Genomic DNA, 21,709 nt, shown 5'->3' with positions numbered 1-21,709 from the left:
TGTTTTTGGCAGTTCAACTCTTATAGTCTGTGAATACGTTAAGTTCCACATTCAGTAAAGAGAACATAGTATATAGAAGGAAATACTGGATTTATTCTTGTCCCTGCTTAATTAACTGGACAGATAATTTCATTTGGAGCATTATCTTTTGTCTATAACATGAAAGAGTTGGACCATATGAAGGTTTTCCCAACTGGAAGAAACTAGTTTTCATTTCTCACAAGTTTTTTGACTCCTTTATGTCTTTTCACTACCAGTACTTGCTTACTGTAAACTTCCTCAGTAAAATAAAGAAAGAGGAGGCTACAGTACTCCTGTTGACTTTGCATTGGCAGTTCTAATATTTTTTTTCCAGGACATAAAAGAGGCACGTGATACAGAGTGAAGTAAGTCAGAAAGAGAAGAACAAATACTGTATGCTAACACATATATATGGAATCTAAAAAAAAAAAAATGGTTATGAAGAACCTAGGGGCAGGATGGGAATAAAGACGCAGACCTACTAGAGAATGGACTTGAGGACATGGGGAGGGGGAAGGGTAAGCTGGTACAAAGTGAGAGAGTGGCATGGACATATATACACTACCAAATGTAAAACCGATAGCTAGTGGGAAGCAGCTGCATAGCACAGGGAGATCAGCTCCGTGCTTTGTGACCACCTAGAGGGTGGGAGGGAGGGAGATACAAGGGAGAAGAGATAGATATGGGGATATATGTATATGTATAGCTGATTCACTTTGTTATAAAGCTGAAACTAACACACCATTGTAAAGCAATTATACTCCAATAAAGATGTTTTAAAAAAAAGGCTAAAAAAAAAAAAGAGGCATATGAATGGCAAGTGGCTTCCAGATCAATGCAGTAATACTGTGGGTTTACTGGTAGATCTCAGTGTACTGTTTGGAGCCTTGGACTAAATCGTTTTTAAGGTTCCTTCTGACTCTGGTTCTAACATGTGTCTAAAACACATGGCATTGTTGAACAGATATTAATTAAAAGATCAGAAATAACCTATTCTTGCCAGTAATTTTAAGGCTACATTTATGTTAGGTACTGGAATCTTGAGACCCCTTTCCCCCACAGCCATTGGTAAAGACCAGCTAAGATATTAGCTGAAGGAGAATTCTTAAATTTGTCGTGCTGACACTTTCCCAGTGCTTATCTACTTTTTTTGTCCTCTGAAAAAGACAACATTTATGCTATCTCATTTGGAGGATTTGAAAGACATGCACAGTTGTTTACTCTTAGTATTAGATGAGTGATGCTATCCCTCTTCAAGAGAAGATTTTTGGTTTTAGCGTCTTCTTTCATATCTGGAAATTATAATTGCTTCATAATGTATTCATCAGAAGTGTGCTGTGAACAAAGCACCTAAAAAGGACAAAGCCTGAAAATATGTCTATGTTAAGGAGGAACTTCTGGCTTAAACTAACCTTGTTAAATTGTCAGAAAGACAAATGAGGCATATTTTTCAGTTTGTCATAAACTCTTCTGGGGTTGAAATTGTGAAATTACCTCGTGCTAAGATCTCTGTGCCCATGAATAACATCTAGAAATCTCAAAGCTTTTAATATACTGTCTGATATCCTTTTGAAGTGGGGAGGGGATGCTGTGGGGAAATGGAATAGCTATTATTCCACAGGTAATAAATTTGGCAGAGCTAGAAATAGCCTGGTTTTCCTTCTAGTGCAATTTTCTGAATGTTTGTCCCTTGGTACCTACCACTTGGACTGGCTACAGTTATACACAGGTACATAGAGTACTTCCTTATGACCTTGCTTTGTAGTTGTAATTCCACCCCATGTATGTCTTTTTAGCCATTCATTCTCCACTCATCCCACCTAGTGGATTTGTAATGTAGTGTGTATCACTTCAGTACCAATAGAATGTATGTTTTATAGGAAGTTGTATACAAGTCTGGTGTGGTGGTCAGTGTAGTAATCTGTTCCACCCTTTGCTGCCTTCCCAGGGGACAGACACACTAGCAACTTTGGTGTATTCTTCCATTTCCTTGTTGATCAATGTGTCAATTGGACAGTTTGGTTGAGCAGCAGAATTCAGCCCACCACCATATAGGATTTACTTAATGCGGGTTATGTTATGACCCACACTTTGTTTTTGCTTAGATTCCATCCCTGTTCTGTGCCAAAACCACAAAATGGTGCATGTTAGAGCTGCATTCATTCACCTGTGTGCTTCAAGAGCACAGTCATTTGCATATGCTAGGTCTTGGATAACTCTAGTACTTTCCATGACATTCTCATCTGTTAGAAATTCTCAGGATAGGAAGTATAATGTCTTCCAGTAGCTGCTCTTTGGTCTTATCCTCTAACTTGAGTGTGGCAATACAGACAGTTTGAATAAGTCTGAACCTACTGGATAAACTTGGAATATTTGCTCATAGATGACCACGCTGCAAGTGATTTTAAAACCATTCTTTTGTATAGTACTTTATAGTCACCCTATTCTGAAGAATTATCGCCATTTTACAGATGAGGAAACTGGCCTAGACCAGTTAAAGAAACTTAATGAAACTTACATAGTCTTGTAACTTGCCAAACAAAAGTTCAAGTCCAGATTGCCTACTATGTTATATTGTCAATAACTGTGGGAACTGAGAATCCAAGCAGTGTGACCCCCCCCAAACCCATGATCCTTTTCTTCTTTGGCTCTTTGTGGTATAAGAAGGGTTCTCTTTAATTAAAAAATATATTGACTAGGTAATATAATCATGTGGTTCAAAATTCAAGAAGATAAAGTGAAAAGTTTTATCCCTCACCATCCAGTTCCCTTAACCCAGAATCATTTACTTATCACTGTCTTATGTTTTCCCAGAGGTATTTTATTGCATATACAAGCAAACACATACATATATTCCTTCTTTTTTAAAAACTAAAATGGAAGCACACTATACACATCGTGCTGTACCTTGCTTTTGCACTAAATATATTTTAGAGATTGTTCAGTAGCAGTCCATAGAGAACTTTGTCGTCTTTGGGACTGCTGCATAGTTTTCCATTGAATGGATGTATAACATTCATGGATATTTAAGTTGTTTCCAATATTTTGTTATTATAAACAAGGTTGCATGACTAATTTTATATATATACAAAATTTTATAATATATATAGTTTATAAAATTGTATAACCTATAATTATATATGTACACATACAATTAATTTCTTGAGGACACATAGTATTGAGGATAAGTTGAATTGTTGCTTTAAAGGAAATGTGCATTTATGATTTAAATTGTATCCTCAAGTTGCCTTCCACAGAGGTACCAATTTATGTTTCTACCAGCAGTGTATTGAGAATGCCTGTTTCCCCTCAATCTCAACAAAACAAGTGTGTTCTCAAACTTGTAGATCTTTACTAATCTGGTGGGTGAAAAATGTTAATGTACTTTTAGAAAATAAACTTTATTTTTTAAGAGAAGTTTTAGATTTACAGAAAAGTTGCATAGTACAGAGTTCTGTATTCCTCCACTCAGTTTTATTTAGTGTTAACATCTTAAATAACTCTGGTATATTTGTCACAGCTAATGAACCTTATTATTAACTAAAGTGCATAGTTTATTGATATTTCTATATTTTTTACCTAGAGCCCTTTTCTGTCCCAGGATCCCACATTACATTTGGTCATCATGTCTCCTTTGATTCTTTTGGTTGTGACAGATGCTCAGACTTTCCATGTTTTTGATGACCTTGACAGTTTTGAGGAGTACACATCAGGTATTTTATAGTCAGTGTACTTTGAAATTTACATCTCACTTGTGAGATTAAACATCTTTCTTTTCATGTACTTAAGGACATTTGTATTTCCATTTCCGGGAACTAGGAGCCCATTCTCTTAACCACTGTGTTCTACCACTCTCATGATTCATCGTAATTATCAATAAAAACATTCATGGGCCTGAATACACGTGGGTTTCTGATTCTCAGGATAGGAAGTACAATGTCTTAGCCTCTGTTAGAGACAGAGGAGAACCATTTGTGCTAGTGATGTGGTCAAACTTGAGTCTGATCACTGCAGAGGATGAACCAGAGGCTCGACTGGAAACAGCAGGTAGGTGGGATTCGGGATAAGAAGCCCTTGAAAACAGAAGCAGGTTTGATAGGGACACATTCAAGGGAAATTAGAGGGGCCAGGATTTGGTGATACTGGATGAGAGAGTCAAGAAGTCAAAGGCGACTCCTAGGTTTATGAGCTGGATATTTTGGATGTTACCTTTAACCTATACAAGAAATCCAAGAGAAATACTTGAACAATTTACAATATACCGGTTGCTCAGTACGTACTCTGGGTTCCTAGCTCTGCGAGACTACAATTCCCAGAGTCCTGCGCTCCACCACAATCCCCTTAGAGTCGGCCGCGCAGAGTTCTGGGACTTGAAGTCCGCGGCCTATTTACCCAAGTTAGAGCTAGGGGCCTGTGGAAACATGAAGAGGTAAGGGCTTGTCTGAGAGCAGACAGCGAAGGGAGCTTTGTTCTATCTTTTAACTCTTCAAGTGGCTTTTGTTACTTTGGGTTTGGGTTATGTCACGTTCTGGGGACGCGGTTTCGTGTGAGCGGGAAGACAAAGGAGGAGGGAAAAGGGGAGACGGGCTGGACAGGCCTGTAGGGCGAAGTTCAGGAAGGGCCGCCGCTGCTGCCGGTCCCCGTAGGCATGCCCTCCCGGCACAGGCACCTAGGCAACGGCGCCGGCCCCGGGACAGATGCTGTGGCTCCTTCCTATTTCAGACGGACCCACCCAGGTAAAAGGGTCTTGGCCGATTGATGAAACCGGCCTGCGCCGGAGAAACGCGGGCCAGCTCCTCCCTGTCCCGCCCTACCTCCACCCCGTTCTCAGAAAGGGGCCCAGGGTAGGCGCGTTTATTCGCAGTGTTTGTGTGTTAAAGAGGACTTTCTCGGGCTCAGAGACCATGTAGCATTTTCAGGTCTTAAAGTAAACAAGTGATACTTTGTTTTTACAAATTTAGAAGCAGGGTGCCAAACCGGTTCCATGTATTGTAAGAAAAGAAAGGCACCGCTGCGAGCAGTTCCCCCTACTGGTTCTGCAGGAAATGGCAGCTTTAACGTGGCTGGTCTTTGTTGAAAGCCTGAGCTTACAATTATTGACAGTACACAAAGCCTTTTGAAAGGATCCTCATTAAATTAGTTCTGTATTCATTCTGCAAGTAGAATAATCACTCTGGAATAGAGCGGTGCATTTAAATTCTTACTGGTATAATGCTCTCCTGCACCGTCAGTTTCTGCATCTTTTTCAAAAGAAGTTTCTGATTTTCCTTGTCTCAAAATGACTTTTAAAAAATGTTTATATATCTTTCATACATGCAGAATAATGTATATATACAGGTTAAAGAATAATAATAGACTCGTACTCACTACAAGCTTTAGAAATAGAACATTACCAGTATCGGTAACATAGATGCTGTATCATTTGATAACAGCAGTATCATCGATACAGTATTCATAGAACATTACCAGTATCAGAAGTCCCCTGTGTGCCCTTCCCTGAGTGCTTCTCTTCCCTCCCTGAGGGGATCACTAGCCAGTATTTTGCGTTAATCATTCCCTTGCTTTTTTTCTTTTTAAATAGTTTTATCACATACGAATTTATATCTAAACAAAGTGTTGTTAGTGTTATCCCATTTTCAACTCTATGCAGACACATATATGAATTTTTCTGTGACTTGGTTTTTTTCACTCCACATTTCTTTTTGAAATTCATGTGTACTGATATATTTAGCTATGGTTTATTCATTTCAAAGCCACTTTAAACTTAGCAAGAACTTTCAGAATTCTAAATAATAAGTAAAGATTAAGATACTTAAAAGGAATTTTTGAAAACCCTGGCCCTATGGATACTTTAAAATGTCCCAAAGTTGGTATAAGTCTGTCTAAAGTATGGGAATCTTGCTTATAATTATGGGAGATACATCTTTTAGGTCTCATCATAACCCCAGTAGTAAAGGGCTATTTTTTAAGAAAGGTATTTAATATTTATTTTCCTCATGGAGTTAACCCGCTTTGTTTTTGTCTTTTATAATCATTTGTTGCACACTTAAATGGTCCTGCTATTTCTTTACACTCAGAGTTTTTAATTATTTAGGGTTAGTTAGCTCATATTAGCATTACCTAGATTTCTACACAGTAGTGCTTAAGCTGTAAAATGTTATGACCCCCTTCATCTTTGTTTCTATACTCTCTTCTTTGGTAATCTTCTCTCTCACAGCTCCAGATCCTGATAACACAGATGACTCAAGATTTCCATATGCAGCCTCAGACTCTTATCTGTGCAACAGTTCTGCTATCACTTTCCTTTTAGCCAGTATCACATTGTCACCTCAGACTCAGTATGTCTTTGAAGCATTCCTAATACTTCATGCTGGTATTTCAGTTGTAATAGGTAGTTGACTCAACACGGCTAACACAATAATGACTTCCCTTTCCCAAACCATTTAGTCCATCTGGAACTTCCTCTTTAGTTCATTGGTCCCATCTCTCAGTTACACAGCTTGAAATTCAGGGTTATCTTTCACTCCTCCCTTACCCCTACCTTCAAAAGGCCTTTCTCATCTAACCCTTCCTTTCAATTTCTATTACCACTCCAGTTTGTACTTTCATCACCTTATGCTTGATAAATTATAGTTTCCTAACTAGTTCTTCTGGTTTCTTTCTTACTATTCCATACTATTCCATAAGGCTTATTATAACCGCATTCATTTTCCTAAACCATCACTTGTACCATGTCACTTAACTACCTAATAAATTGCTTTCTAATACATGTACATTAAGGTCCAGACCTCTTAGTTGGTGTATTTAAGGCCATTCACAGTCTGAGTCTAATTACCCTTCCAACATGATCTCCCAAGGCTCCCATACATGAATGCCAGCTAAATTGAACTTCTTATTATCCCCCAGAACATAGTTCTGTCTCTTCATACTCGTTCTCCCTGTTCTTTCCTTCATCATACTCAATCCTTCAAATGCCAGTGTAAGAATTACCTTTCCCAAGTCTTCATTTACTACCTTGCCTCCCAATTATCTTTCTTCTGTGAACTACTGATTTGGCATATGCTTCATAAAGAAGATATAAAAGATATAAAATCTTTCTTTCTCTCTCTCTCCCTCTGTCCCTCTCCCTCTCTCTCCCTCCCTCGCTCCCTCCCTCTCTCTCTCCCCCTCTTCCCCGCCTGCCCCACACGTGCACTCAACACATACGTATCTGTTACCTTTCCCTAAATAAATTGCAAGCTTCTTGATGATAAAGACTCTGTCTTGAATATCTTTGACTCCATCAGTACCTAGCACAATGCGTTCATTGTGTGTAAACAGGTATTTAGTTAATGTTTGTGGAATGAATGATAAAGGACAACAAATAGAGAAGTGTCTTTGAACAAATGGAATCACTAATGGTAGATAATATTGATAAGGAATATATTTTGAGATTAACTGTCTCTTCTACTTTCCACATATATTCTTGTATCTATTCCAGGGTAAATAGCTGTGTGAAGAGTGATGAGCACGTCCTGGAGGAGCTGGAAACAGAAGGGGAGAGGCAGCTGAAAAGCCTCCTTCAGCATCAACTTGATACCAGTGTCTCCATTGAGGAGTAGGTATTGATTTTGCAAACAGACTATCATAGACCCTCACCTCCAGGTGACAGACGCCTCTTAAAGTCTGGATGTAACACTCCTCTCTCAGCCCGCTTTCCTTGGCAAACTTCTACTTATTAGGCAGGGTTTTACTTCTGTGTCTCTTCCCCTAGGAAGCCTACCATATCCCACTCCGTCCGGGCTAAGTACCTTTCCTGTGTCTTCCTTTAACATACATAGCACTTACAATCCAGTATTATCATTGCCTGTTTACTTGCCTCTCTTCTACAGTTCTTCCACAAAAGCAGAAACTGTTTTTATCTTTTTTCCTGTTTCATCCTCAGTACCTGGTACAGTCTCTGATGCCTAGTAGGTGCCCAGTAAATAAATATTTGATTCAGTCATTAGTCCTGGATTACTGGTGGAGTTCCATATCATTACAGTGGTGCTTCAGCCTAGAAATAGTATGTGAGAGAGAAATTGCCACTGAGTTTCATTGTGCCTCTTAATGGCGAGCCCCATTTCTGTGAATTGTGGTAACTTGAAGATGTTCTTACTCTCTTCCTGCTTGTTTTGCAGATGTGTCTCTAAGAAAGAGAGCTTTGCTCCTGGTACTATGTACAAGCCCTTTGGGAAGGAAGCAGCTGGGACTATGACTTTGTCCCAGTTCCAGACACTGCATGAGAAGGACCAGGAGACTGCTTCTCTCAGGGAACTAGGGCTTAATGAGACAGAAATCTTGATTTGGAAGAGCCATGTTTCAGGTGAAAAGGTGAGTGGGGCACATTTTTTCTGGAGAATGAAAAGTAAGATCTTTTCATTTTGGTACTGAGAACCTTTTCATTTTTAGTTCTCACAACACTGAGCTTTGTGTCTGAATCTTCTTTGGTTTTTAGGATAGGGACCTTGGTAAAAGAGAAGCTGCTCCTTGACTTTTTTCCCCCTAAATAAATGGGATTTTATTTTATTTTTTAAATTTTATTTATTTATTTTTGGCTGTGCCACATGGCTTGTGAGATCTTAGTTCCCTGACCAGATATTGAACCCGTGCCCTCGGCAGTGAAAGTGCAGAGTCCTAACCACTGGACCGCAGGGTATTCCTGCTCCTTGACTTCTTAGCTAACATGTCTGTAAATGACCATTTCTGGGCCCTGATCATTTTCTTTCTTGTTTAAGGCATCAGATTGTCACTTTTAGGGTGTGTCCTTTGTGATATATGCCATCTCATTTCTCTTATTTCAGAGGACGAGACTTAGGGCAACCCCTGAAGCGATACAGAACCGTCTTCAAGATATTGAGGAAAGAATCTCAGAGCGTCAGCGCATCCTTTGCCTGCCACAGAGATTTGCAAAGAGCAAACAGCTGACCCGGCGAGAAATGGAAATAGAAAATTCTTTATTTCAGGGAGCTGAACGTCACTCCTTCCTCAAGGCTCTTTACTACCAAGGTATGTGATCGCCACTGACTTGATATGTTCTTTCACTGACAGAAAGATTTAACATCAGGGCATTAACTATGAAGAGTTAGTGAAGGGAGTAGGGGAAAGATGAACTATTGATACTCTTGAGGAACGTATAGTCCCTTGAGAAAGACAAATATGTACCTAGTTAGTTGCAGTACAACATGAAAATTGCTATTGTAGAGATGTGAATAAAATGCTGAGGGGACACAGGGATAGAACATCTAAGTCTAATTGGGGGAGTCAGGAGTTGACATTTGTACCAAGTCTTGACTGATCAACAGGCACTTGTCAGATAAATAGTGGGGAGAGGGCATTACAGATACTGGGTGAGTAGGAATAGGATTGTGAAAGAACCTGGTGTGTCTAGGGAACAGTGAAAAGTTCAGTGTGGCAGGAAGTACAGGACACAGTGAGGACTGACAGGAAATGATACTGGAAAGGTAGGTGAGGCTAGATTGTGAAGGGTCTTTAGGTAGAACTATAAACTAGCACAAAATATATAGATAAACGGTGTGTGTCTTAACCAGAAAGAATGGGTTTAACAGGTAAGTTTTGCTAGGCGCTGTGGAAGGTATGCAGAAGTTTAAGAAATGGTTCCTGACTTTGTGCCAATTGCTGGTTGGAGAGAGAAACATATAACATTTAGTAACAATGCTAGATACAGTTGTTAAGGGCTATAGGAGTTCAGAGGAGGGAAAGGCCACTGTGCGTTGATTGGCATGACTGAACATGGCCTCTCAGAGGAGGTAAGATTTAAATGTTCTTTTAATACTACCAAGTCTTCAGGAAGGAGAGGGAAAGGCATTTCACTAGCAGCAGTTGTTGCAAGCACTGTGGCGTGTTTGGAGGTGTCGTGAGAGACAAGGTTAGAAAGGAAGCTAAAATTTTTGAACTTTATTTGGCAGGTAGTATAGACCTATACAGAATTCGTTATTCAGTTAGTCATTTTGGATATGGTTAAAGGTCTTTGAGCCAGGAGTAACATGATAAAAGCAGTATTTGAAAGTGATTAATCTAGTGGCCAGTAAATAGGATGCACGAGAGGGAGAACTGGAAGTGGGGAGAACAATTTAGGAGGCGTCACAGTCATTTCAGCAGGAAGAGCTGACTAGGATGATGGCAATGGAATTGGAAAGAGAAGTAGGTATGATTATAAGAGACATTACAAAAGAAGAATTGGTAAAACTTGTTGACTGAGAATGAAGGTCAGTGGAGAGAAATGTGTCAAAGATAGCCCAGGTGCTTCAACGCTGTGTAATTTAACAGTTGGCAAAATTAAGGAAGCCTTTATGGGGAAATTTTGAGGAAAGATGATGAGTTTGATTTTAAACATGTTAAATTTGTGAGACCGCAGGATCATCAAACGCAGATATCGAGGAGGCTGTTGGAAATGCAGCAGTGAAGCTCAGGGGAGAGGGCAGAACTAGGTCCATAGAATTGGGGCTCATCGATGCTTAGACCATAGGTAAAGCCAACAGAATGAATGAGTGATTTGTTAGAGACAGAGAGACCATAGACATGGAAGAGCAGTGGTGAAGGAAGGAAAGAAAGAATGAACAAACAGCCTTTGGTGGAGAGACATTATAGCATTCTGATTAAGAACATGGGCTCTGGAGGCAGACTGCTGGGAACATTCCTGGCTCCCCCGCTTACTAGCTATAAGATGTTGGGCAAGTTACCACTCTATGCTTCATTTTCTTCATGAGAATATTAATGAGAATATTAATAGTAGCTATGTTTTAAGGTTGTTAGGAGAATTAAGAGAGGTAATACATGTGAATCACTTAAAGCAGTACCTGGTATTTGGGGTGGGCGGGTGGTATATGAATCTGTTCTGTTTCCTATCTTTGAAACTCCTTGCTTTACACCTTCACAGCATACCACAAAAAGACAAGTGCAGACAAGTACATGACCTCAATGAAGAGGAAGATAAAATTAGGCACAAAAGGCAAGTCGAGAGTTTTCTTACAGTGTTAGATTTAGGAATGTAACCTAGGGTCCCAGACTTCTAAGTTGAGTTCTTATTTAATTCCATATTCAATATATGACAATGTTTATAGGACATGATCCACAGGGAGCATATTATCCTGATACAGAATATTAAAGAGAGGAGTTAGTAGAAGTTGTAATAAAGCTTTTACATTTAGTGTTGTTGATATTTTTCTCTATACCTTTAAGTTATTATACCAGACATAAAGTGACCTTAATGAATTTTAGATCCTATTTTGTAACTAATTCTGAATACTTTTATTAATCAGTAACGTATAACTATTGATGATGATATAATAGCTAATATTTTATTTTTGAAATGAACTTACAATAAAATTGCCTGTTTATTTGGGGGGGGGCTATGTGTACAATTCTGTGAATTGTAAATCGTGTAAATCACATAGATTCATGTAACCACCACCACAATCAGGATAGAGAACAGCTCCATGACCCTCAAACTTCCTCATACTATCCATTGATAGTCACTCCCAACTCCACCCATAATCCCTGGCAATCACTGATCTATTCTCCATCACTGTGATTTTGTCTTTTAGAGAACATCATATAAATGGAATCATACAATATGTAATCTTTTGAGAATGACTTCTTTCACTCAGCATAGTGCCTTTGAGATTCATCCAAGTTGTTGTGTGTACCAGTAGTTCATTCATTTTGCTGAGTAGCATTCCATTGTATGAATGTTCCAAAGTTTGTCATCCATTCACCCATTCAAGTGCATTTGGGCTGTTTCCAGGTTATGGTGATTATGAATAATACTGATATGAATATTCTTGTACAGGCTTTTGTGTGAACATAAAATTTTTATTTCTCTAAGGTAAATATCTAGGAGTGGGATTACTGGGTCATATGGTAAGTGTTTGTTTAACTTTATAAGAAACTGCCAAACCATTTTCCAGAGTGGCTGAACCATTTTGCATTTTCACCAGCAATGTATGAGAGTTCCAGTTGCTCTACATCTTTGTCAGCATTTGGTATTGTTGGTATTTATTTTAGTTATTCTAATAGCTGTGAAGTCGTATCTCATTGTAGTTTTAATTTGCATTTCCTTAATGGCTAATGATATTGAACATCTTTTCATATGCTTATTTGCCATCCTTATATCCTGTTGCTGAAGTGTCAGTTCAAATCTTTTGCTGTTTTTTAACTGAGTTGTTAATTTTTTCCTGATGACTCTTGAGAGTTGTTTATGTATTCTAAACACAATTCTCTGTTGGATATATGATTTGCAAATATTTTATCCCAGTGTGTAGCTTGCCTTTTCATTCTCTTAACAGTGTCTTTTGCAGAGCAAACTTTCTTTTATTGTGGTAAAATATACCTAACATAAAACTGACCATTTTAACTATTTTTTAAGTGTATTAAGTATATTCACATTGTTCTGCAACAATTGTAACCATCCATCTCCAGAACTTTTTCATCTTCCCAAATGGAAACTTTTTACCCATTAAACACTAACTCCCCATTCTCCCTTTCCCTCATCTCCTGCCAACCACCATTCTGCTTTCTGTCTCTATGAATTGGAATACTCTAGGTACCTCATGTAAGTGGAATCATAACAGTGTCTTTTTGTGTCTGGCTTATTTCACTTAGCATAGTGTCTTCAAGGTCATCTATGTTGTAGCATGTATCAGAATTTCCTTCCTTTTTAAGGCTAAATAATATTTCATTGTATGTTATCTACCACATTTTGTTTATCCATTCATCTGTCAATAGACCCTTGTGTTGCTTCTACCTTTTGGCTATTGTGAATAATGTTGCTGTGAACCTGGATATACAACTATCTGTTCCAGTCCCTACTTTCAATTCTTTTGAATATATACGCAGAAGTGAAATTGCTGGATCATATGGTAATTCTATGTTTAATCCTTTGAGGAACCACCATACTGTTTATAGAGGCTATACCATTTTCAATTCATACCAGCAATGTACAAGGGTGTCTTTTGCCCATTTTTTAGATGAGTTGTTAATTTGTTGTTGAGTTGCAGTTCTTTATATATTCTGGATATTACTCCCTTATCAGATATTTGATTTGCAAATATTTTCTCCGATTCTGTGGGTTGCCTTCTTAGTCTGTTGATAGTGTCCTTTGATGCACAAAAGTTTTTATTTTTGATGAAGTCCAATTTGTCAATTTTTTTTTGTTCCCTGTGCTTCTGGTGTTATATCCAATAAATCACTGCCAAATCTAATGTCATAAACCTTTTTTCCTGTATTATCTTCACAGAGTTTTATAGTTTTAGCTCTTATGTTTAGGTCTTTGATCCATTTTGAGTTAACTTTGTTTATGATATAAAGGGTCCAACTTCATTTTTGCATGTTTGATATCCAGTTTTTCCAGTACTACTTGTTGAAATGACTGCCTTTCCCCATTGAATGGTCCTAACACACTCTCTGAAAATCATTTGACTGTAAATGAGAGAGTGTATTTCTAGGCTCTCCATTCTACTCCATTGGTATGTATGTCTGTCTTTATGCCAGTACCACACTGTTTTAACTACTGTAGATTTGTAGTAAGCTTTGAAATCAGGAAGTGTGAGACCTCCAACTTTGCTCTTCTTTTTCAAGATTGTTTTAACTGTTTGGGTCTCTTGAGATTCCATATGAATTTTAGGATGGATTTTTCTATTTCTTTTTTTTTTTTTTTTTTTTTCGGCCGTGCCGGGCAGCTTGTGGGATCTTAGTTCCCCGACCAAGGATCCAACCCAGGCCCACAGCAGTGAAAGCACTAAGTCTTAACCACTGGACCACCAGGGAATTCCTGGATTTTTCTATTTCTGCAAAAAACGTCATTGGTATTTTGATAGGATTGCTTTGAATTTGTAGATCACTTTGGGCAGTACTGACATCTTAACAATATTAAGTCTTCAATCCATGAACACGGAATGTCTTTGCATTTATTTCATTTATTTGTGTCTTTAATTTCTTTCAGCAACATTTTGTAGTTTTCAGTGTACAAATTTTTTTGCATTAATGCAAATATTTTAAATTTTGATACAGTCCAGTTTATGCATTTTTTCTTTCATGGATTGTGCTTTTTTTATGTCTAAGAACTCTAACACCAGATTATGAAAAAGGATTTATTCCTTTACTTTCGTTTTTTTTTAAACCTTATTTTTTATTTTTATTTTTAATTTTTGGCTGCATTGGGTCTTCGTTGCTGCACATGGGCTTTCTCTAGTTGCGGCGAGCGGTGGCTACTCTTCATTGCAGTGCGCGGGCTTCTCATTGTGGTGGCTTCTCTTGTTGCAGAGCACGGGCTCTAGGCGCGCAGGCTTCAGTAGTTGCAGCACACGGGCTCAGTAGTTGTGGCTCACGGGCTCTAGAGCGCAGGCTCAGTAGTTGTGGCACACGGGCTTAGTTGCTCTGCAGCATGTGGGATCTTCCCGGACCAGGGCTTGAACCCGTGTCCCCTGCATTGGCAGGCAGATTCTTAACCACGGTGCCACTAGGGAAGCCCTATTCCTTTATTTTCTTCTAACAGTTTTATGGTTGTATATTTTACATTTAGATCTATGATCCACTTTGACTTACTTTTTACATAAGGTGTGAGGTTTATGTTAAAGTTCACTTTTTTGCTTATGAATGTCCAATTATTCCAGTACCAATTGTTGCAAAGAGTATTCTTTCTTCATTTACTTGCCTTTGCATTTTTGTCAGAAATCAGTTGACCATATATTTGTGTTAATAATTAACATCATAGTTAATGGTGAAAGACTGAAATCTTCCTTCCAATACCAGGAATAAGACAAGGATGTCTACTCTCACCACTTCTATTCACAGTGGAATGAAATTAGAAATCAATAATAGAAGGACATTTAGGAAATTTACAAATATGTGGAAATTATACAACACTCTACTGAATAACCAAGGGATCAAAAAGAAGTTAAAAGGGAGATTAGAAAATACTTTGAGATGAATGAAAAAAAAATACCAAAACTTAAGTAATGTAGTAGAAACAATACTTAAGGGGCTATCTAAAGCTGTAAATGCCCGTATTAATAAAGGAGAAAAATCTCAAATTTATAATCAAAACTTCCACCTTAAGAAACTACAAAAATTTGTCCAAACCCACAGAATATACAATACCAAGAGTAAATGGTAATGTAAACTAGAACTTGGGGTGATTATGATGTGTCAGTGTAGGTTCATCATTTGTAACAAATGTCCCACTCAGGTGAGAGATACTGATAATGAGGGAGGCTGAGCATGTGTGGGGGCAGGGGAGCATGTGGGAAATCTCTGTAACTTCCCCTCAATTTTGCTGTGAACCTACAGCTTCTCTAAAAAAGTTAAGTTTAATGAAAAAGAAACTACAAAAAGAAGAGCAAACTAAACCCACATCAAGCTTAAGGAAGGAAATAATAAAGATTAGAGCAAAAATAAATGAAAAAAAGAATTAAAAAATAGAGAAAATCAAGAAAACCAAAAGTTGGTTCTGTGGAAAGATCAACAGAATTCACAGTCCTTTAGCTAGACTTACCAAGGAAAAAAGGGAGACTCAAATTTCTTGTACCCTGTTCTACTTTGATTCTTTTTTGCATGGAATATCTTTTTCCATCCTTTTACTTTCAACCTTTTTTTTTTTAAACAAAACAAACCAAAAAAAAGTGTGTCTCCTGTAGACAGCAAATAGTTAGATCATGTTTTCATTTTTTAATCTTTTTTAAGCCATTCTTCCAATTATGTAGAGTGTTAATTTATATATAATGCATTTAAGTGGAGTCTGTTGATAAGGTAGGATTTACATCTGCCATTTTGCGATTTATTTTCCATATGTCTTGTCTCTTTTGTTCCTCTATTACTCAATTTATTCCTTCACGTTAAATAGGTTTTTACAGTATGTCATTTTAATTAACTTGTTGCTTCTGTTACTTTCTGTTACTCTTTTAGTAATTGCCCTGGGGATTATAATTAACACCTTAGCTTAAACAAATTTGTATTAAAGTGCCAACTTAATTTCAGAATATTTAAAAACTTTGTTCCTGTTTAGCTCTGTTCTCTCCTTCCTCCTTTGTATTATTATTGTCATACAAATGACATCTTTCTAGATTTTAAGCCCATCAACAGAGTTTTATAATTATTGCTTTACGCAGTTATCTTTTATCTTTTAAGTCAGATGGAACAAGAGTTACAAGGACAAAAATGTTTATACTGTCTTTAATGTTTACCTATGTAGTCAACTTTACTAGTGTCTTTGTGTGAATTTGAGTTACTGTTTAGTGTCCATTTATTTCTGTCTGAAGGACTCCCTATAGTTTTTCTCATAGGGCAGATCTTCTAGTGCTGAACTCTGTCAGTTTATGTTTATCTTGGGATGTTTTAATTTCTCCTTTAGTTTTAAATTATAGTTTTTTGCTGGACATTGAATTTTTGGTTGGCAGTCTTTTTCTTTTAGCAGATCAAATATGTCATCTCACTGCCTTTTGGCCCCTTGTAATTTCTATTGAGAAGTCAACTAATAATCTCAGGACCCCTTGTCCATGGTGAACCTCTTTTTTCTCACTGCTTTCAAGATCCGTTTTTCATCTTTTGCTTTTGACAGTTAGACTACTTGTCTTAGTGTCTCTTTGGACAGACTCCACGTAGGTATCTTCGTGTTTATCCTACTTGGAGTCTGTTGAGGTTCTATGATGTATGGATTAATGTTTTTCATCAATTTGGGGAAGCTTTCAGCCATTAACTCTTCAAATATTCTTTATACCCCTTCTGAGATTCCATTATGCATGTGTTGGTATGCTTGCTGGTCTCCCATAGGTCCCCAAGGCTCAGTTATTTTTTCTTCATTCTTTTTTCCTTCTGCTCCTCAAATTTAGTAATCTTCGTCAGATGAGGTAGTTGACATATCTTCAGGTTTGATGATTCTTTCTTCTGTCAACTCAGATCTCCTGTTGAGCCCCTTTAGTGTATTTTTCATTTCATTTATTGTACCGTTCAACTCGAAAATTTCTGTTTGATTCTTTATTATAATTTCTATCTTTATTCTCTGTTTGGTAAGATATTCTGAAATATTCTTTTAGTTCTTTATAAAATGATTTCCTATAATTGTTTGAATAACTTATGATAACTGATTTAAAGTTTTTTCATGAGAAGCCCAATGTGCTTCCTCAGGGGAGTTTCTATCAGCTCTTTCTTTTTTCCTGTGTATGGGCCATTCTTGGTTTTTTGGGGTTTCGTTTTGTTTTTCTCAGTGTCTTTGTCTTAGTCATCTCAGGCTGCTTTAACAAAGTACCATAAACCGGGTGACTTATAAACAACAGATATTTATTTCTCACAGTTCTAGAGGCTGGAAATCTAAGATCAGGGTTCCAGCATGAACAGGTTCCGATGAGAGCCCTCTTCTGGGTTTCAGACTGCTGAATTCTTGTTGGATCCTCACATGGCAGAGAACAGAGAGAGGAACCAAGCTCTCTGATGACTCTTATAAGGGCACTAATCCCATTCCTGAGGGTTCCACTCTCAGGACCTCATCTAATCCTAATTACTACTCAAACATCCCCATCTCCTTTTACCATCACACTGAGGTGTAGGGATTCAAGATATGAATTTTGGGGGGGACACAAATATTCAGTCCATTACAGTCTTATAATTTTTTTTGTTGAAAATTAGACATTTAAAATGATACTATGTGACAACTCTGAAAATCAGTCAACCCCTCCCTACCCAGTGTTTGTTGTTGTTGCTATTTGTTTGTTTAGTGATGTTCCTGGACCAATTCTGTCAATTTTGAATTCTTTGTCATGTAAAGCCACTGAAGTCTCTGTCCAGTTAGCATAGTGGCCCACTAATGATTGGAGAGAGTTTTTCTTAAATGTCTTGAATCAAGAACTCTACCAGCCTTTACCAAGGCGCTGTGTGTGTGTGTGTGTGTGTGTGTGTGTGTGTGTGTGTGTATTGGGTCACTCCTTCAGTGCTCAGGTGGGCAGTTTGCAACTCGGTCTTTTTTTCTTTATTCTGCTCTGCAATAGTTATTTCCACTATTTTATCTTCCAGGTCACTTATCTAGTCTTCCGCCTCAGTTATTCTGCCATTGATCCCTTCTAGAGTATTTTCAATTTCATTTATTGTGTTGTTCATCATTGCTTGTTTCCTCTTTAGTTCTTCTAGGTCCTTGTTAAATGTTTCTTACATTTTGTCTATTCTATTTCCAAGATTTTGGATCATCTTTACTATCATTATTCTGAATTCTTTTTCAGGTAGACTGCCTATTTCCTCTTCATTTGTTAGGTCTGGTGTGTTTTTACCTTGCTCCTTCATCTGCTGTGTGTTTTTCTGTCTTCTCATTTCGCTTATCTTACTGTGTTTGGGGTCTCCTTTTTGCAGGCTGCAGGTTCGTAGTTCCCATTGTTTTTGGTGTCTGTCCCCAGTGGCTAAGGTTGGTTCAGTGGGTTGTGTAGGCTTCCGGGTGGAGGGGACTAGTGCCTGTGTTCTGGTGGATGAGGCTGGATCTTGTCTTTCTGGTGGGCAGATCCATGTCTGGTGGTGTGTTTGGGGTGTCTGTGGCCTTATTATGATTTTAGGCAGCCTCTCTGCTAATGGATGGGGCTGTGTTCCTGTCTTGCTAGTTGTTTGGCATAGGGTGTCCAGCACTGTAGCTTGCTGGTCGTTGAATGAAGCTGGGTCTTGGTGTTGAGATGGAGATCTCTGGGAGATTTTCGCCGTTTGGTATTACGTGGAGCTGGGAGGTCTCTTGTGGACCAGTGTCCTGAAGTTGGCTCTCCCACCTCAGAGGCACAGCCCTGATGCCTGGCTGGAGCACCAAGAGCCTTTCATCCACACGGCTCAGAATAAAAGGGAGAAAAAATAGAAAGAAAGAAAGAAAGAAAGAAAGAGGATAAAATAAAATAAAGTAAGATAAAATAAAATAAAGCTATTAAAATAAAAAATAAAAAATAATTATTAAGAAAAAAATTTTTAAAAAAAACGGACGGGCAGAACCCTAGGACAAATGGTGAAAGCAAAGCTATACAGACAAAATCTCACACAGAAGCATACACATACACACTCACAAAACGAGGAAAAGGGGAAAAAAGAATATATCTTGCTCTCAAGGTACACCTCCTCAATTTGGGATGATTCGTTGTCTATTCAGGTGTTCCACAGATGCAGGTATATCAAGTTGATTGTGGAGCTTTAATCCGCTGCTTCTGAGGCTGCTGGGAGAAATTTCCCTTTCTCTTCTTTGTTCGCACAGCTCCCGGGGTTCAGCTTTGGATTTGGACCCGCCTCTGCGTGTAGGTCACCTGAGGGCGTCTGTTCTTCGCTCAGACAGGACGGGGTTAAAGGAGCAGCTGATTCGGGGGCTCTGGCTCACTCAGGCCGGGGGGAGGGAGGGGTACGGAGTGCGGGGCGAGCTTGGGGCGGCAGAGGCCAGTGTGAAGTTGCACCAGCCTGAGACTCGCCGTGCGTTCTCCCGGGGAAGTTGTCCCTGGATCACGGGACCCTGGCAGTAGCGGGCTGCACAGGCTCCCGGGAGGGGGGGTGTGGATAGTGACCTGTGCTCGCACACAGGCTTTTTGGTGGCGGCAGCAGCAGCCTTAGCGTCTCATGCCCGTCTCTGGGGTCCGCGCTGATAGCCATGGCTCGTGCCCGTCTCCAGAGCTCCTTTAAGCAGCGCTCTTAATCCCCTCTCCTCGCGCACCAGGAAGCAAAGAGGGAAGAAAAAGTCTCTTGCCTCTTTGGCAGCTCCAGACCTTTTCCCGGGCTCCCTCCCAGCTAGCTGTGGTGCACTAACCCCTTCAGGCTATGTTCACGCCGCCAACCCCAGTCCTCTCCCTGCGATCCGACCAAAGCCCGAGCCTCAGCTCCCAGCCCCGCCCGCCCCGGCGGGTGAGCAGACAAGCCTTTTGGGCTGGTAAGTGCTGCTGGGCACCAATCCTCCGTGTGGGAATCTCTCCGCTTTGCCCTCCGCACCCCTGTGGCTGCGCTCTCCTCCATGGCTCCGAAGCTTCCCCCCTCCGCCACCCGCAGTCTCCGCCCGCGAAGGGGCTTCCTAGTATGTGGAAACCTTTCCTCCTTCACAGCTCCCTCCCACTCACTGGTGCAGGTCCCGTCCCTATTCTTTTGTCTCTGTTTTTTCTTTTTTCTTTTGCCCTACCCAGGTACGTGGGGAGTTTCTTGCCTTTTGGGAGGTCTGAGGTCTTCCGCCAGCATTCAGTGGGTGTTCTATTGGAGCAGTTCTACGTGTAGATGTATTTCTGATGTATCTGTGGAGAGGAAGGTGATCTCCACATCTTACTCTTCCGCCATCTTCTCCTCTCTCTGCAACTCGGTGTTAAACTTCACTTCCTGCTTATGCAGAGCCTCAAGATCAGTCATAAGTGAGAGATTAGTGACTTCTCAGGCCCTAACTTTCCTTGGCATATGCATAGCCCTGCACGTGTACCTTACCTTCTAGAGTCCCAGGAATATGTCTGAACGTTTCAAAGCCCCCTATGGATATCTCATTCCCTATTTTTCTTTCTTTTTTTTTTAATTGTGGTAAGAATACAACATGAGATCTACCCTCTTTACAAACTTTTAAGTGTACAATACAGTATTGTTAACTATAGGCACAATGTTGTACAGCAGATCTTTGGAACTTAAGTCATCTTGTATTATTGAAACTTTATAACCATTGAATAGTAACCCCCCATTTTCCCCTTTCCCCTGGCAACAACCGTTATACTCTTGGCTTTGATATCTGTGATTTCAGTTCTTTTGGATAAATACTCAAAAGTGGGATTGCTTTATCATATGGTATTTCTATTTTTAATCTTTTGTGGAACCTTCATACTGTTTTCCATAGCAGTCATACTATTTTACATTCCCACCCAAAGTGTACAAAGGTTCCAGTTTTCCAGATCCTCACCAACGCTTGTTATCTCTTATCTTCTTGATAATAGCCATCCTTACAGGTGTGAGATGATATCTCATTGTGGTTTTGATTTGCATTTCCCTGATGATTAGTGATGTTGAGCACCTTTTCATATACCTATAGGCCATTCATATATCTTCTGTAAAGAAGTGTCTATTCAAATACTTTGCCCATTTTTTATTCAGGTTTTGTTTTTATGCTATTGAGTTGTAGGTGTTTCCTATATGTTTTGGATATTAACCCCTTATCAGATATGTGGTTTGCAAATACAGTTGACGCTTGAACAACACAGGGCTTAGGGGCGCTGACCCTCCGAGCAGTCAAAAATCCATGTATAACTTTATATTCAGCCCTCCATATCCATGGTTCCACATCTACAGATTCAACCAGCCACAGATCTTGTAGTACTATAGTATGTATTTAGTGAAAAAAAAATCTGCATTAAGTGAACCTGTGCAGTTCAAACTGGTGTTGTTAAAGAGTCAACTGTATTTTCTCCCATTCTATAAGTTGCCTTTTTACTCTCTTAATTTTTTCTTTTGCTATGCTAAAGCTTTTTAGTTGACGTAGTCCCACTTCTCTGTTTTTGCTTTTGTTACCTATGTTTTGGAGGTTACCAATACCAATGTCAAGAGGCTTTTTCCCCTGTGTTTTCATCTAGGAGTTTTAGAGTTTCAGGTCTTATTTTTAAGTCTTTAATCCATTTTGAATTGAGTTTTGTGAATGGCATAAGATAAGGGTCCAGTTTCACTTTTTTGCACAAGGATATCCACTTTTCACCAT

General features: G+C 39.1%; 1 protein-coding gene across 4 annotated transcripts in view; it reads left to right on the top strand.

Annotated features, from left to right (window-relative positions):
• The first annotated feature begins 669 nt into the window (after nt 1-669).
• Nucleotides 670-21,709, top strand: part of RBM41 (RNA binding motif protein 41) — a 67,410-nt gene continuing 46,370 nt past the window's right edge. For 2 of the 4 annotated variants that reach the window (XM_082447642.1, XM_082447641.1), the window contains exons 1-5: nt 670-4,450; nt 7,502-7,618; nt 8,181-8,373; nt 8,844-9,048; nt 10,940-11,011. In XM_082447642.1, coding sequence (XP_082303768.1) covers nt 4,206-4,450; nt 7,502-7,618; nt 8,181-8,373; nt 8,844-9,048; nt 10,940-11,011 — 832 coding nt within the window. In that variant the 5' untranslated portion in view covers nt 670-4,205. The other 2 variants (XM_082447643.1, XM_082447644.1) reach the window with 2 other exon arrangements.

This window comes from Balaenoptera physalus, assembly GCF_965194825.1.
Source record: "Balaenoptera physalus genome assembly, chromosome: X".
Classification (NCBI taxonomy): domain Eukaryota; kingdom Metazoa; phylum Chordata; class Mammalia; order Artiodactyla; family Balaenopteridae; genus Balaenoptera; species Balaenoptera physalus.
The sequence above is the reverse complement of the archived record's forward strand: the minus strand, read 5'-3'. Positions and strand labels throughout refer to the sequence as shown.